Source organism: Papilio polytes, unplaced genomic scaffold, assembly GCF_000836215.1.
Source record: "Papilio polytes unplaced genomic scaffold, Ppol_1.0 DF823868.1, whole genome shotgun sequence".
NCBI classification, from domain to species: domain Eukaryota; kingdom Metazoa; phylum Arthropoda; class Insecta; order Lepidoptera; family Papilionidae; genus Papilio; species Papilio polytes.
In genome coordinates this window covers 1,802,818-1,818,290 of record NW_013525336.1, presented here as the reverse complement: position 1 = coordinate 1,818,290, position 15,473 = coordinate 1,802,818, and the positions used below count along the sequence as shown (strand labels likewise).

At 36.9% G+C, this 15,473-nt stretch overlaps 1 protein-coding gene across 2 annotated transcripts in view; it reads left to right on the top strand.

Annotated features, from left to right (window-relative positions):
* LOC106103144 (sister chromatid cohesion protein PDS5 homolog B) overlaps positions 1-15,473 on the top strand; it is a 25,567-nt gene that overhangs the window by 6,941 nt on the left and 3,153 nt on the right. For both annotated transcript variants that reach the window (XM_013282813.1, XM_013282814.1), the window contains 13 exons: positions 2,528-2,722; positions 3,037-3,227; positions 4,097-4,304; positions 5,301-6,347; positions 7,373-7,550; positions 8,339-8,527; positions 9,686-9,779; positions 10,785-10,968; positions 12,167-12,388; positions 12,905-13,042; positions 13,295-13,354; positions 13,798-13,957; positions 14,988-15,106. In XM_013282813.1, coding sequence (XP_013138267.1) covers positions 2,528-2,722; positions 3,037-3,227; positions 4,097-4,304; positions 5,301-6,347; positions 7,373-7,550; positions 8,339-8,527; positions 9,686-9,779; positions 10,785-10,968; positions 12,167-12,388; positions 12,905-13,042; positions 13,295-13,354; positions 13,798-13,957; positions 14,988-15,106 — 2,985 coding nt within the window. The remainder of the gene's footprint in view (positions 1-2,527; positions 2,723-3,036; positions 3,228-4,096; positions 4,305-5,300; positions 6,348-7,372; positions 7,551-8,338; positions 8,528-9,685; positions 9,780-10,784; positions 10,969-12,166; positions 12,389-12,904; positions 13,043-13,294; positions 13,355-13,797; positions 13,958-14,987; positions 15,107-15,473) is intronic.

Sequence of the window (15,473 nt, the reverse complement as noted above, 5' to 3'; positions counted from 1 at the left end):
CCGCGACACCGTCATCGTGGAATTAATAAAAATAAAACTAGTAGCTTATGTGTACTTTCAGACTATCTTCTACATCTACGCCGAATTTCATCGACATCCACTCAGTAGTTAGACTAAACTTTAGCACACATCTATCTACACTTTCACATTTGTAATATTAGTGAGATAGTAAGATTTTTATTGTCTTAAAAGGTAGGCAGCTTTCTTTTGGCGACGCTAATAAATAGATTTTTTTCGTTTAGTTTGTTTGACAAAGTATACTAAAATGTATAAAAAAATGTAGGACGGGTTGTATTTTATGTTAATATTCGTATTGATTTTATAAAAAAAAAACAAGGGAAAATGTATTTGTTTTTTTCATTTTTGTACCGGTTTTACTTTAACAGAGGCACGTTAAAAAACGAACGCATAATTTAAAATATCAATAAAAATAAGATTTCGTTATTCCGAAGATCTAATTTATTTTTCATGTCACTATGTTGTTAATAACGGGCCTTGACTTAGTATGAAAATCAACTGGTTTACGTTATTAACGCGATAACTGCTATAAATAGCGTGTTTCTATGCCACATGTTAGCGATAATCATTACTCTCCGGTTCGTTGATCTGAAAACGGTATGTTTTCTTATGTATAAAACATAATAGTTCGTTATTTATATGTTATGCAATTATTCTTTATCTGTAAATTATTATAAACTAGCTTTCGCTCGAGACCCCGTCCGCGTGGAAAAAAAAAAACAAAATTGAGTAGTCTATGTTTTCTCCCAGACTATCCTCTACATCTATACTAAATTTCATCGAAATCCGATCAGCCGTTTAGGCTACAAACTCGAACAAACATTCATCCATCTAAACTTTCGCATTTATAATATTAGTATGATAAATTTTAGATGATGGTAATAAATATGTAAAACGCTTACGTAATTTCTAATTATTAGACTAGCTGTTACGCCTTGTCCCCGTGAAATTAAAAAATAAGCCTATGTTACTCACAGATAAATTACCTTTCTTTTTTAAAGTATTTTTAAAATCGACCCAGGAGTTTCTTCTTCTTTATTATTAGTACAGATTATTATTATTGAAGTTTTTTTTTAAATTATAACTTTTTTTTTAATTTAGGTAATCTGTAGGCTTCTGCTAGCATATGGTTTACAACAATATTCGAATGACGGGATTCAAACAAGCGACCTCGTAATCCAAATCCGTAGATACCTTTAACCATTAGGCCATTGGATCTTCGATATTAAAAAACAAATAAAGATTTTTTTTTCATTATTAAGTTCTCAGTTGCCAAACTTGTATGCCCATGTAACGATATATCGACATAGATACATAAATGAATACTAATTCGCATTTCAATTGTTTTCTTAACCGAGTTACTTAAAGCCTCGGATATCTGAAAGCAATCAGAATGTTATAGTATGAAGACACAACTGTGTCGTATCGGTTAGAAAGAATAAGAGTGTGCGCATTGAAACTAAATTATCGCACAACCGTTTAGTCTAGCTTTGATTCCTATTTGAGGTGCGCACATTACTCGATTTTAAACAATCACATGTGCGAAAGTATAGTCAAAGGTGTGCGCACTCTAAATATGCGTTGTTATAAGGGGTTTTGATTACTTTTTACTTTCGAAGTGTATTTCTTTGTCTATTCTATGTCCCTTTATCCATAAAATAATATAATGAATCCAATTTACCTCACATAATATATGCAAGGAGTGAAAAAGCCGGACATACGTGACCTATTTTACGCGACCTCCACTTCTGTGAAGTACTCCAATGTAATGTTAAGTTTAACTTGTTATTGCTTATTAAATGTATTCAAATAAACCCTAAAATCAATGGTCGGTGGTTCAATGTAAACACATTCATCATAAATAGCGAATTTCCAATTTCATATGTACAGTCGGGGAACTTGGCAGTGTACCTTAACACTCAATAGTGTCAGTGTGACGAATGACTAATTAAAAAAATCTACTGAACTAGTTTATTTCATATCCAAAAATATGACTCCTAAAAATCGAATTAAGGGTTAAAAGCTTTAGGGCCTATCCCACCAAATTGTATATTGTGTAATAATAATTCAACCTGTAAACTTTGTGATGGAAATTCGGATTTTGTTAGTTTATCTGACAGTGACAGTGACAGTGTCATTTTTAAGCTATCTGAGCCTCTATCAGCTAGTGGTGGGACAGACCCTGAGTCTTTTGAATATATAGTACGCAAGGATACAGCTTCTAAATTTGTTTGTAAGTGGAAGACCGACTTTACGCGACTGTAAATTTAGTTCTTACGGCAAAGGATCTTGATTCAACCTGCACATGTCTAAGGAAAACCTATGCCTCTCAGTAGGGAGGCAGAGGAGGGGTATAGATAACGAAACTCTTAATTAATTTATATTAAAGTTGTACACGTAAACTGTAGTTTTAGTTATTTGACAATTTAAACACTTTAACTGCCAACGACTTGTTCTTCGAAGTTTAATGGTCGCATTATATGTGTTAACATAGTACAACTTGTTGCAGGCTTTGGCCCATACTCTGCAAGGTCTAGGTCAAGATGAGGGAATGTACCAGCAATATATACCGCTGGCGATACACCTGGCGGACGAGTTCTTCCTCACGCACCCATCGCGTGATGTCCAGCTGTTGATAGCGTGCTGTATTGCTGATGTGCTCCGAGTTTATGCTCCAGAAGCACCGTATAAAGACCAGGAACAGGTATACTTCCGAATAATCTAAATGTATAGTTCGATTCAAAGTTAATAGTGGCTCGCTATCTAACACAGTACACAATTTTATGTATTGGCAGGATGTAAAGCAATACTATCAGAAGGCTCATTTAGCACTCTATTACGTAAATTTGTGCTCGCAGCTATGTTAGCAACTGTTAATCGACCAATCAGCCCAACGGGAAACAGCCGAGCCAGTACAAACTTTGTATGTTACTGTACATAAAGTCAAGATCTTCCAAAATATCCGAGAATTATTATTTCAAATGAAAGGCATGATTTTTTATGACTCTATTTTCTTAGGTGAAAACAATATTTCTGTTCCTGATAAACCAGCTGCAAGGTCTACGGGATCCCAAGGATCCAGCCTTCAAGCGCTACTTCTATCTACTTGAGAACCTTGCATATGTCAAATCTTTTAACATGTGCTTTGAACTGGAAGATTGTCAGGAAATATTCTGCGCACTCTTCTCACTAATGTTCAAGATAGTCAAGTGAGTGGGAATGTGTTTGTATTCTTTGTAAAGTTTTGATTGAATTCTTTATGCCGCACACAGAGACGGTTAATGTTTATTTAAATAGTCGTTTACTGTAGATTTTTCGAGTAAGCCTGAATTCGCTGAAATAGCGAAGTTACCGATGCCCATAGACTTCCGTAATAGCAGATGCGTTGCCTACCTTTAATCAACAAAGATACTTTCTAAATTATTATGAGTTTTCTAATTTTTAAGAAAATCATACTCCATTTCTGAACTGGAAGTCAAAATGCATGATCTATTATACTTTATGACACTGAGTGTAGTCTGATATGTGATTTTTATATATAGAATCTCATAGGCATGAAAAATTCTTGTTAACATATTATTTACTAGCTGTTGCTCGCGACTTCGCCCGCTTGAAATTAAAAAACATAGCCTATGTTACACAGTGATAAAATACCTTTTTAATCATAAAAGAATTTTTGAAATCAGCCCAGTAGTTTTTACGTGAATCGAATACATACAAAAATAGAAATCTCTTTATAATAGTAAGATAGATTAGAATCTTTTAGGCCATAGCCTTTATATTATTATACTAATTACTAATATTATAAATGTGAAAGTTTAGATGGATGGATAGATGAATGGATGGATGTTTGTTAGAGTTTGTAGCCTAAACTGCTGAACAGATCTCAATGAAAATTGGCATACATATAGAGGATAGTCTAGAAGAACACATATGCTACTTGGTTTTGTTTTTTTTAATACCACGCGGACGGAGTCGCGGACGAAAGCTAGTAGCCTATATTATTTAGTGAGTATCTTCCTAATGGTAAAGAATTGTTTGAAATAACAAACAAATTAATAAATACACGATCTTACAGCACGGAACATTCAACTAAGGTGAAATCATTCATGTTGGATGTACTCTGCCCACTCATCACGGAGTCAGATGTGGTCTCCAACGAGCTGCTGAATGTGATCCTGATGAACCTGGTGGAACCAAACAAGAGGGAACACAAGCACGCATACTCCCTCGCTAAGGATCTTATCGTCAAGACCAGTGAGACACTAGAACCTTTTATACAAACAGTAAGTGAGGTCAAGATTTACTGGTTTTTAAACTTATGATGTAGCTAGCTGTTCCCATGCGGCTGCACCCGCATGAAATTATAAAAACTTTATTTTATTGTTTACATTTGTCAAATTCTCAATTGTAAATGTCAAAATACCAATTACCTTACTATGGCAATCTTGCTACCTTGATGTTGGCAACAACTTATGGTCTCTTACCCACATTATGGTTTTTATCCAAAATATTTACACCCTAAGTTTATTGGCGTGAAAATATATAGCCTAAAGCGTGACGTAAGTTTAGGGCTTTTTATTAAACAAAGAGTTATTCGAAAATATGCTGTGATTGCTGACATCTTAGGCAACAAAGAAGTGTGTGTTTACGCTTTATTATAATAGTATAGATATGTGTGAAATCAAAGACATTAAAATATGTATAGACTAGGCACATAAGACATTTTTTTTACCGGTACTTTCTCTGAAAGTATTGTGTCCTTGTATAGACATTTAATAAAACATTGGCAAAATAATAATAAAGTCTGTCTTTTGTTATGAAATAAAATAAACAGTGTTATGAAACGCAAATCTATGAATTTATTTACCTTTATTAGTAACTAATTAAAATACAAATTAATGGTTTTGAAGATCTATTAATAAAGTGAGATTATGTGAAAAATGTCTCAATAGCAGTGTCATTATGCCTTATCTATATATTTTTTAAATCTGTGTAAAATTCTGTTTTTGTGTTAATCAGTGGAAACAACTTAATATATTGGTTAATATGACTGGTTATAGTTTGACTAGTAATTAAAGTCTTGCTCTGCTTAAAAGTAAGGTACCAATTATTTTTCACACATTAAAAAGTTAAAAATAAAGCTGATTGATGTGCCAATAGGCTAGGATTTTTATATTCTTTGTTACACTATAACTATTATAAACAAAACAATATAGATTTTATAGATTTGCTATGATTTTGAGTGTATAGTTCTAAATGTAATTTTTTTTTAATTTCAGTTCTTTAATCATGTCCTCATACTGGGGAAGGAAGACAAAAGTCTGCTTATGTTTTCAAAAGTATTCGAGCTAATATATGAACTGTACCAGTGTTGCCCATCTCTACTATTGTCGGTGTTGCCACAGTTAGAATGCAAACTTAAATCCGCTCAGTTCCAAGAAAGACTTAGTGCGGTCGCTTTACTCGCTCGTATGTTCTCAGAACCGGGTTCAGAACTCGCTAAACAATATCCCGCACTATGGCGTGCCTTTTTAGGTCGTTTTAACGATATCGCCGTACCAGTTAGGATCAAATGTGTCCAATATTGTATGCATTTTCTAGTACATCATCCGGATTTAAGAAAAGATATAACTGATACGTTAAAAATGAGACAACACGATGCTCACGAACAAGTCCGTTACGAAGTTGTCATGGCGATAATCGCAACCGCACAGAAAGATTTCCAAGCGGTCGCTGAATCCGAGGATCTCCTACATTTTGTTAGAGAACGTACGTTGGATAAGAAATTTAAAATAAGAAAGGAGGCCATGTCAGGATTGGCTATGATTTATAAAAAATTCTTAACAGAGAGTTCAGTACCTCCTGCTACGGAGAAAGCCGTTCAGTGGATAAAAGATAAAATACTCCATGGGTATTATATGACTGCTTTGGAAGATAGATTGCTGGTGGAAAGATTATTAAATACATCTCTAGTGCCGTATACATTACCACCGCCAGTACGGATGAAAAAATTATATTATTTAATGTCAAATGTTGATGATAATGCAACAAAAGCATTCATAGAGTTGCAAAAACATCAATTAGCGGTGCGTAGGACCGTCGCTGAGTGGGTAGATCTGCACAGGAAACCTCCAACTCCGACAGTACAGAAGGAAATGATAGCGAAAGTACTACATATTAGTACTAAATTCCTACCAGAGTCGGTGAAAGCTCAGGAATTTCTGAACAAGTTCTCACAACATATGAAGAAGGCGCCGGAACTACTTCAGGGTATGGAGACCATATTGAATCCGAATGTCAGCTGTGAAGTTTGCGTTAAGACTACGGTGAGTTATTTTATTAATTTAGATTTAATTTATACTATAATCATTATCATCATCTTTCTCCTTATCCTACTCCCGGAGGGACGCAACAGGTTTTTGTCCTCCACATAACTCTATCATACGTCATCTCAGTCATCACTCCCTTCTAGATCATGTCACCTTTCACGTAATCCATCCATCTCTTTCTACGTCTACCTCTACCAGTGTACCAAACTCATAACTAATGTCCGTCTTGTTATGCGATTCAACCCTCCTCATACTATGCCCATACCAAGCTAATCTTTTACTCCTCACCTTCTCTACCACTACTGTTCTCTCAAACTTTCTCTAATACACACATCCATCTTAATATTTAGATTTAATTTATAATCCAATTGATTTATACAAAGACATTTAAGAATATAGACTAGACATAGGGAACATTTTTTCACTGGTATTTTCTCTGAAAGGTATTATATTAGTTGTTAATAGTGCCACCTCATGTCCTTGTATTGACATGTCATAGTTTTTTTTTTACAAAATTATAAAAAGCTCTATGTTTTGTTTTAAAATAAGCAAAAGCGTTAAAAATAAAATGTAAACATTTAAAGAAGAGAAAAATGTTTCAACTATTCCTACTCTATATATTCCTAAGATCTCTAGATTTATAGCCTGTTTTAAATCTTTCTCCTAAATTTAAATAAAACTACCTTTTTAATTTAACTATACTCACAATTTTATTGTAATTACAATATTTTTGAATGGATTTAACCATCTTAATTTGTCTATTTTCACAATAACGTCAAATTCACCAACTTGAACATCTATAGGTGTTAATTTCTCTCCATAATTTTAATCTAACGGCCGATTACTGAAACGTTATTTAAATATTGCGTTTAAATTCCAAATTCCTTACAAATAACGTCTATCGGATTGTAAACTTGGTTCCTTTCAGTATTCGGTCGTTTCGCTTCCTAAGTGACTACACCACTCAGAGTGCAGCAATTAATGTAACATGTTTGTTTTACAATGTTTTGTATGTAATTCAGTCAAGCGTACTAAAGAAACTCGGTCAGCCAGTGATGACCAACTTGTACTACAACACCGTGAAGATGTTGCTGGAGCGTGTCAGCTCAGTCATGATTGATCATGATTCGCTCTTCATATTGGTCGAGTACGTAGAAGGAGCGGTTAAAGGAACAGATACTTCTATCGCTGAGGAATGTGGTAAGTAACTTTAAAACACTAGCTTGTGACCGTGACTTTCGCTTCGATTTAAAAAACAAACTTGTTAAGCTATGTATTGATTATTCCAGACTAATAAAATTATGTCAAATTTCATCCAGACCCATATTGGAGTAGACAATAAACATACCTTTTTAATATATATTTTTAAATATTACTAATATTATAAATGCGAAAGTATGCAAGTTTGGATAGATGTTTGTTAGAACCTAAACGGTTGCACCTCAATGAAATTTTGAATAGACATAATCTGGAAGAAACAGAGGTTATTTAACAATTTTTTAATTCTGCGCGGACGGAGTCGCAGGTGACAGTTAGTCAGAAATAAAAGTACAGTCGCGGAAACCCGCGGTGTTATTTAATGAAAAGTTGCCTTGTTCCTTGCAACGTAACAAACTACGATTCAAGCAATTCACATACCGCGTACAGTTACCTTTAAGACTATCAAATGCCAGTTCATGCTCCCGCTTTCGTTCAAGTTAAATTTGCAAATACTAAAAAATATAGCCTATGTTATAAACAGTGAAAAAAATGAAATTGGTCTAGTAGTTTTTTAGTTATTTCAATGTGTACAAAAATATATACAAATACTTTTCTTTATAACATTTAATATAAAAAAATGTAGCCTATGTTACTCACTGATAACGTAGCTTTTTTATGGTGAAAGAATTTTTAAAATCAGCCCAGTAATTTTTACGTGAATCAGATACATACAAAAATAAAAATCTTTCTTTATATTAGTATAGATGTATGGTAATTTTGCCATCCAGGTATAGAGCTGAAGAAGGCGGCGGAGCGCGGGCTGAAGCTGCTGGTGATGCTGTCGTTCGTGTTCCCGGCGCACTTCCTGCACGAGAACATCCTCGGCCGCCTCACCTCCATGCTGGAGATGGATGATGAGACCGTCGCGCCGCACATCCTGGCCGCGCTCACCTTCCTCGGCAAATATAGACCTTTGAGTAAGTTTCTTTTATTGGAAATACACAATATATACATTCATCACCATTATAATCACTATCACCATCATCTACCAATATCATCATCATCTCCCCTGCCTTATCCTACTCCCGTAGTGTCGGCGCACCGGGTTTTCGTCCTCCAAAGCACTCTATCATCCGTCATCTCAGTCATCACTCCCTTCTTGATCATGTCACCTTTCACACAAACCATCTATCTGTTTCTACGTCTACCTCTACCGGTCTCCATCATCTTCCATTATCATCAGTCATTCTCTGCTCACTGTTGGATATAATTTTTCCCAATGCCTTCCAAAAATGTTTTTAGGTGGTAGTGCCCGCTTTAACATGTTAGCACTGCAGTGCCGGCACGCCCCCAGTAATACCACGACCACACAGAAGACAGCCGTCAAATGGAAGCAATTCCGTGTTTCGTCTGATGAGTGTGGTGCCGTAGGCCTAATTTAAGTCCCTTTCTGTTTACCACCCTTTTCTTATAAGGAGAGGTTGGGAAGGGGAAGTGGATTTGACAGTGGAGGAGATGCATAGGAAGGGGAAATATCCTCTTTATGTGCGTCTCCTCCTCCGTCGTATAAGGGTAGATCTGCGATTGCGGATGTCTATGGGCAGCGGTCGCTTCGCCATTTTAGCGATTTCAGGTAGCCGCTTGCTCGTTTGCCACCTTACGTTATGAAAAAAAAAACTGTGGTCCTCAATATACACATTTCCTAGTGTTAACTAAAATAAACATAAATAGTAACTTAAGATAACGGTATTTTTTTTTTGTTTTTTGTGTAGTCTTTGTTTTTTCGCAAAAAAAAAACTTAGAAATAAGTCTTATTTCAAATTGTAAACTATATCTGTTGATCCATTCAAGCATTGATATAATGTCTATGGGCAGAGATACCTTCGCTATTATGGCGAAACCATACCGTTTACTTATACTCACCAATGGCGTAATGGAAAAAGAGATTATCGAGCCTACGGTTGTAGGTTTGAATTGAAGAGCAGAAGTGCCTAGCATAATGGTTTGAGAGATTTTTAAATTTGTATGAAGTTTGTTCATTAAAATGTCATCGAACCCGATGCGAATCTTGCAAATTTTCGTACTGTCTTTTAGAATTTCGATGTAATGCTTATAATATTTTTTCTTTATTCCAGGTGAGGCGTGTCCTTCTTTGTTCCCGAAATTGATAGATCTGTGTAAAGCGTACGCTGAAATCGGGACACCAAAACAAGCTAAGAATGCTGTCAGGTAATACTATGTTTCAAATATATGCACTATAATTACCTTTATTTGACTTAAATCTGTAGAAAATTACAATAAAAATCATATATTTCCGTTTCGATTTGTTTAGGTGATTCATTGTTAAAATATAAAACGTCAATTTGTAAACAATTCAATCTGTATCAATCTATACTTCTATATTAATATAATAAAGCGTAAACACACACTTTTTTGTGGCGTAGCCTGTCAGCAATCATAGCATAAATTTGAATAATTCTTTCTTTAATAAAAAAAACCCTACACTTATGACACGCTTTAGGCTATATATTTTCACTCTATTAAACTTTGGGGGTAAATAAATTGGAAAAACCCCTTATATGGGAAAGGGACCATAAACTACAAGCTGCCAACATCAAGGAAACAAGTTTGTCATGGTTTATCATCATGTCATTTCATTTTGACATTTTCAATTGATAATTTGACAAATGTAAACAATCAAATAAAATTTACATAGTTTAATGCAGATGAAGACGCAGGGAACAGCTAGTATTAATATAAAACGCAAACACACACAAATAATTCTTTTTTTTAATAAAAATTTACGTCTCGCTATAGCGCTGGCTATATATAATAATAAATTGAAAAAAAAACCTTCATGTGGAAAAGGGTTCATAAACTGACAACAAGGTAGTTAGGTTGCCATGGTAACGGCAATTGTTATCCAATGACAGTCCTACGTTGTCATTTGAGCATTTGACATTTGAGGTTGTTAATTTGACAAATGTAAACAATAAAATAAAGGATGATGTTATGAGAAGAGATGAATTGCATTTTACAAGAAGGGAGTTAGTTATGAAAGTGGTTCACCGGTAGAGGTATACATAGAAAGAGATGGATGGATTGCGTGAAAGGTGACATGATCAAGAAGGGAGTGATGACTGAGATGACGTATGATAGAGTTATATGGACCCTAAGAGAGTAGGATAAGGAGAAAGATGATGATGAGTAAGTCGTTGTCAATTTGTTACCCAGATGCCTGTACGTGAACGTGCCGGAGCAGCGCGGGCAGATCTTCACGGAGATGCTGGAGACGCTGCGCGGCACGCTCAGCCCGCACTCGGAGCACTACCGCACCGCCATCGTCACCCTCGGACACCTCGCGCACAACCTGCCCGACGCCTTCCCCGTACACATCAAGAACATCGTCTCCAGGAAGGTAAAACATCCAATATACGATTCATCAGCACCAGATCACTATACGTCCCCACTAAGGGGCTCGGAGCCTTTTTTTATTAAGTGGGGAAATGCGTCACCGCATACCACCGCTCCCTAAGAGGGAAAAGGCGCGGAAGTTGTGTTGGACTCTCTCCCGATAAGCGGGAGCATACCAACTAAAACCCCACTGTCTCCATCGTTTCACCGGGCACCGGGGTGTGGGCCCACAAGAAGAATTCATCCACTCCCCGGTGGTGATTGGCTGTTACGCCTCCTCTGATGTTAATCCACTCTTGCGCGGAGAACCACGCGCCCTCTGCTACTCTATTGGAGTGGCGAGCTTCCCCTTAGCTCGCCACTCGAGTAAAAGGGGCTCGGAGCCTACCCTAAGTTAGGGTGACTAGGACATAGTCAACGCTGCACTGCGGGTTGGTTGACTTCACATATATCTTTGAATTTCTTTGACTATGTGTGTAGGCATCACTATGTTTTTCTTCACTGTAAGAACGTCGGGTAAATTATGTACATATGAAAAGTCGAAAAATCTAGAATCACATTGGTACATGGCGGGTATCGAACTTAAGACCTGTAGATTACAAGTCAAGTGCTTAAACCACTGAATCACTGACGCTATAACGATATGAGACGCGAATATACGATTAAACCAAACATTGTACAAAAGAAGAAATTAGTTGGTATTTGTATGTAAAAAATATAGTTGTAGCTCGCGACTTCGCCCGCGGAAAAATGTAGCCTATGTTATAAAGTGATAAAATAGCTTTTTAATGGTGCATGATTATTTTTAATCAGTCCAGTTTTTGAGTCATTTCAATATATACAAAAATACAAATCTTACGTTTTTATAATCTTGTATAGAATATTTTAATTGACAAACGAGTATTAGGAATATTTCGATATTTTTATACGTTTGTCTGTGTGTTTGTGTGCGCTAATCTCAAAAACAGGTTAACTATTTTGGATTCTGTTTCCTTTTATCTAAAGCGAATAATAAAATTCTAGTATCTATAAATACTGAAAAAAAATCAATTTGAAAAAAATAAGATTAGATTTTCAAAAAGTTTGTCTACGGTATCGCTGATGCGTTTTTGTTTTTGATGAGCAGTTTTAATATTAAATAGGTTACTTCTAACCTTCATTTCATATGTTTCTATGAAAAAAAAATGTTTTTTTGTATGTAGATAGTAAAGGAGTTGTTAGTACGCGAGGGCGGCGGCGGGTGCAACGCGCCGGCGGGCGAGTGGTGCGCAGAGTCGGAGCTGCCGGAGGAGACGCGCTGCAAGCTGGAGGGGCTGAAGTGCATGGCGCGCTGGCTGCTCGGCCTCAAGCGGGACGAGCTCTCCGCACAGAAGACGTTCAGAATGCTTAATGCCTTCATCTTGCACAAGGGAGACCTTCTCCAGGTACGTGGTGGAGCTGGGAACTTCCTAGCCCATGCCGCAATACAAGTCAAAACAAAAACAAGTTGGAAGAAAAGAGACGGCGTAAAAAACATCCTCGCACTGTAGGGCACGCCCAAAAAATACCCTGACCACACAAATACAGACGTGAATTGGGAGTAATTCCGCGTACAGTCTGATGAGTGTGGTGCCGGAAGTCCAACGTTAGTCCCTTTCCAGACTTTTTCTTATAAGAAAAAAATGACAAGGGAAAGAGGATTTGACAGTGGAGACGCATAGTAAGGGGAAATATCCTCTTTATGTGAGTCTCCTCCATCAATTAAGGGTAGGCAATACATCCGCTATAGAGAATGTCTATGGGCAGCGATCGCTCCCCTTTTTAGCGTATTCAGGTAATAGTAAAGTTTTCTAGTCTACTTTTAAACTGCTAGTTGTCCTATAATTCTTAACCGTATTATCTGTACCTTTTTAGTAGATATCCTTATAATTTTTTTAATAGTTATTTTGATGTATTTCCAGCAAAATCAGCTATCAAAAGCGGAGATGGCGCACCTGCGGCTGGCGGCGGGCGCGGCCATGCTGAAGATCTGCGAGCAGAAGGGCGTCGGCGACCAGTACACTGCAGAGCAGTTCTACAACCTCTCACATCTTATGATTGTATGTACACTTAGTAGCAATGAAAATGTATCACGATACATTTTAATTTTTTAAAAAAATTTTACAAGTTTAAATTTAGTGGCATTTTAATACTTTTTTTATTACTTGGAAATAATTAAATAATGTAATAAAAATGTTTTTCTCGTATAAATTTTGAAAGTTACGAAGTTTAGAATAGAAATAGTGTAGAAAGGTTTGTTATTTGAAGTTAGCTAGAAGTATATAATTGTAATGAAAATACTTTTGTATCAGGATGAAGTACCACAAGTTCGTGAATTTTTCGCGGCGAAGCTTCATAAAGGACTTTCAAAGGTAATGTATATGAGTTAGTTTTAATTAATAAAATTTGAATTCAATATTTTTTTTTTAAATGTTTCAATGTTTCGCCTAGTTCTAAACCTAACCATTTTTTTTAATTAAGAAAGTCTTTTTACTAGAAAAATCCGTATATCCTATTGGTCATTATTTAAATTCACTTTTTTATATTTTAAATATATTCACATTGATATAAAAGTCCATTATTTCACAAACTGCATCTTATTTATGCTATCTAAACTAATATTACAAAGTGGGAAGTTTGGTATTTTTGTATGTATTGAAATAACTTAACTACTGGGCTGATTTCAAAAATACTTCTACCATTAAAAAAACTACGTTATCTGTAACAAAGCCGTGAAGTTAAAAAACAACATTTTGTTATTTCACACAGACGCAGTCGTAAGATAAAGCTAGTTTATAAGTATGTGTGTATGCAGGGTATCCCCAACAAGTGCCTGCCGCTGGACTTCATGGGCATGTACGCGCTGGCGGGGCGCGAGCCGGAGCGGCGCGTGCGCAGCCTCGTGCGCCAGTACATGCTGGCCGACGTCGTGCGCCGCCGCGACTACGTGCGCAACATCACCGTGGGCACCAAATGTACGTTACACCTCACCACCACACTACACGTCACCACCACACTATACGTCACCACCTCACTATGCGTCACCACCTCATTATACGACACCACCTCACCATACGTCACCACCTCACTATACGTCATCACCTCACCATACGTCACCACCTCACCTCACCACCGAGGGGCTCGGAGCATACATTAAGTTAGAGTGACTAGGTCATAGGCAACCACGCTGCACTGCGGGTTGACTACAGTGGTAGTGCCCGCTTTAACATCTTAGCTCTGCAAGGCCGGCTCGCCCGGTGAAATACTACGACCACACAGAAGACAGGCGTGAAGTGGAAGCAATTCCGCGTACAGTCTGATGAGTGTCGTACCAGAGGCCCAACTTTGATCCCTTTTCCTTCCCACCGCTTTTATAAGAATAGATTGGGAAGAGAACGTGGATTTGACGGTGGAGGAGATTCATAGGAAGGGGAAATATCCTCTTTATGTGCGTCTCCTCCTCCGTCGATTAAGGATAAGCAACGCATCCGCTATTGCGGATGTTTATGGGCAGCGGTCGCTTCGCCATTTTGGTGGATTCTAGTGACCGCTTGCTCTTTTGTCACTCATGATATAAAAAAAAAACTTCACACATATCTTTGAATTTTTTCGCCGATATTTGCAAGCATCACGATGTTCTCCACCGTAAGAACGTTGGGTAAATTATGTACACATGAAAAATCTAAGATCACATTGGTACATGGCAGGATTCGAACCCAAAACTAGTAGATTACAAGTCAAGTGTTTAAATCACTGAGCCACCAACGCTGTTATAACGTTATACATACTTGCCACCATTTGGTGTCAGCCCCTTTAGACAAAGTAATATTCGATTATCACAATCGCTGATCGAATAGTCAAAAATAGTCAAAAAACAATAACATTTGATAAGTCGCGTGCTTGTCTCGTCTTCATTTCTATACTTATTGACTCTTTTTGTCGCTTTCAATGGCGAAATCTAGTTATAATAAAGATGTTTTTTTAATAATGTTTATATGTGTGCAGTGGAGCGCGCGGTGAGCCAGCTGCCGCACATCCTGCCGGACTACATGCTGGTGTTCGCGGTGCCGGTGCTGGCGCACGACCCCGCCTTCACCGCCTACGACAACATCGCGCAACTCAAGGTATACTTATATTTATATCTTCTATTTTCATCACATACTTGCACTTGTACAGTAGAACCTCGATAACTCAAACATCGGTAACTTAAAAACCTCTATAACTTCAAAAAATAATATGTTCCCTTCCCGTCAGATCCCAAAACCTCTACAACATAGACCCGTGATAACTTAAAACCTCTATAATTTAAAATACTGTATTAACAAACGGTCGACATAATATATCTATAGGCTTTCATATCTGAAACCAAACCTTTAAGATTATCTTTCACACAATATATTTATACTTTCTCTGATCATCCACTTTCTTAGTAGCCACATTTCATTTTAACTGGCTGTTCCCGTGCGGCTTCATCCGCATGAAATTATAAAA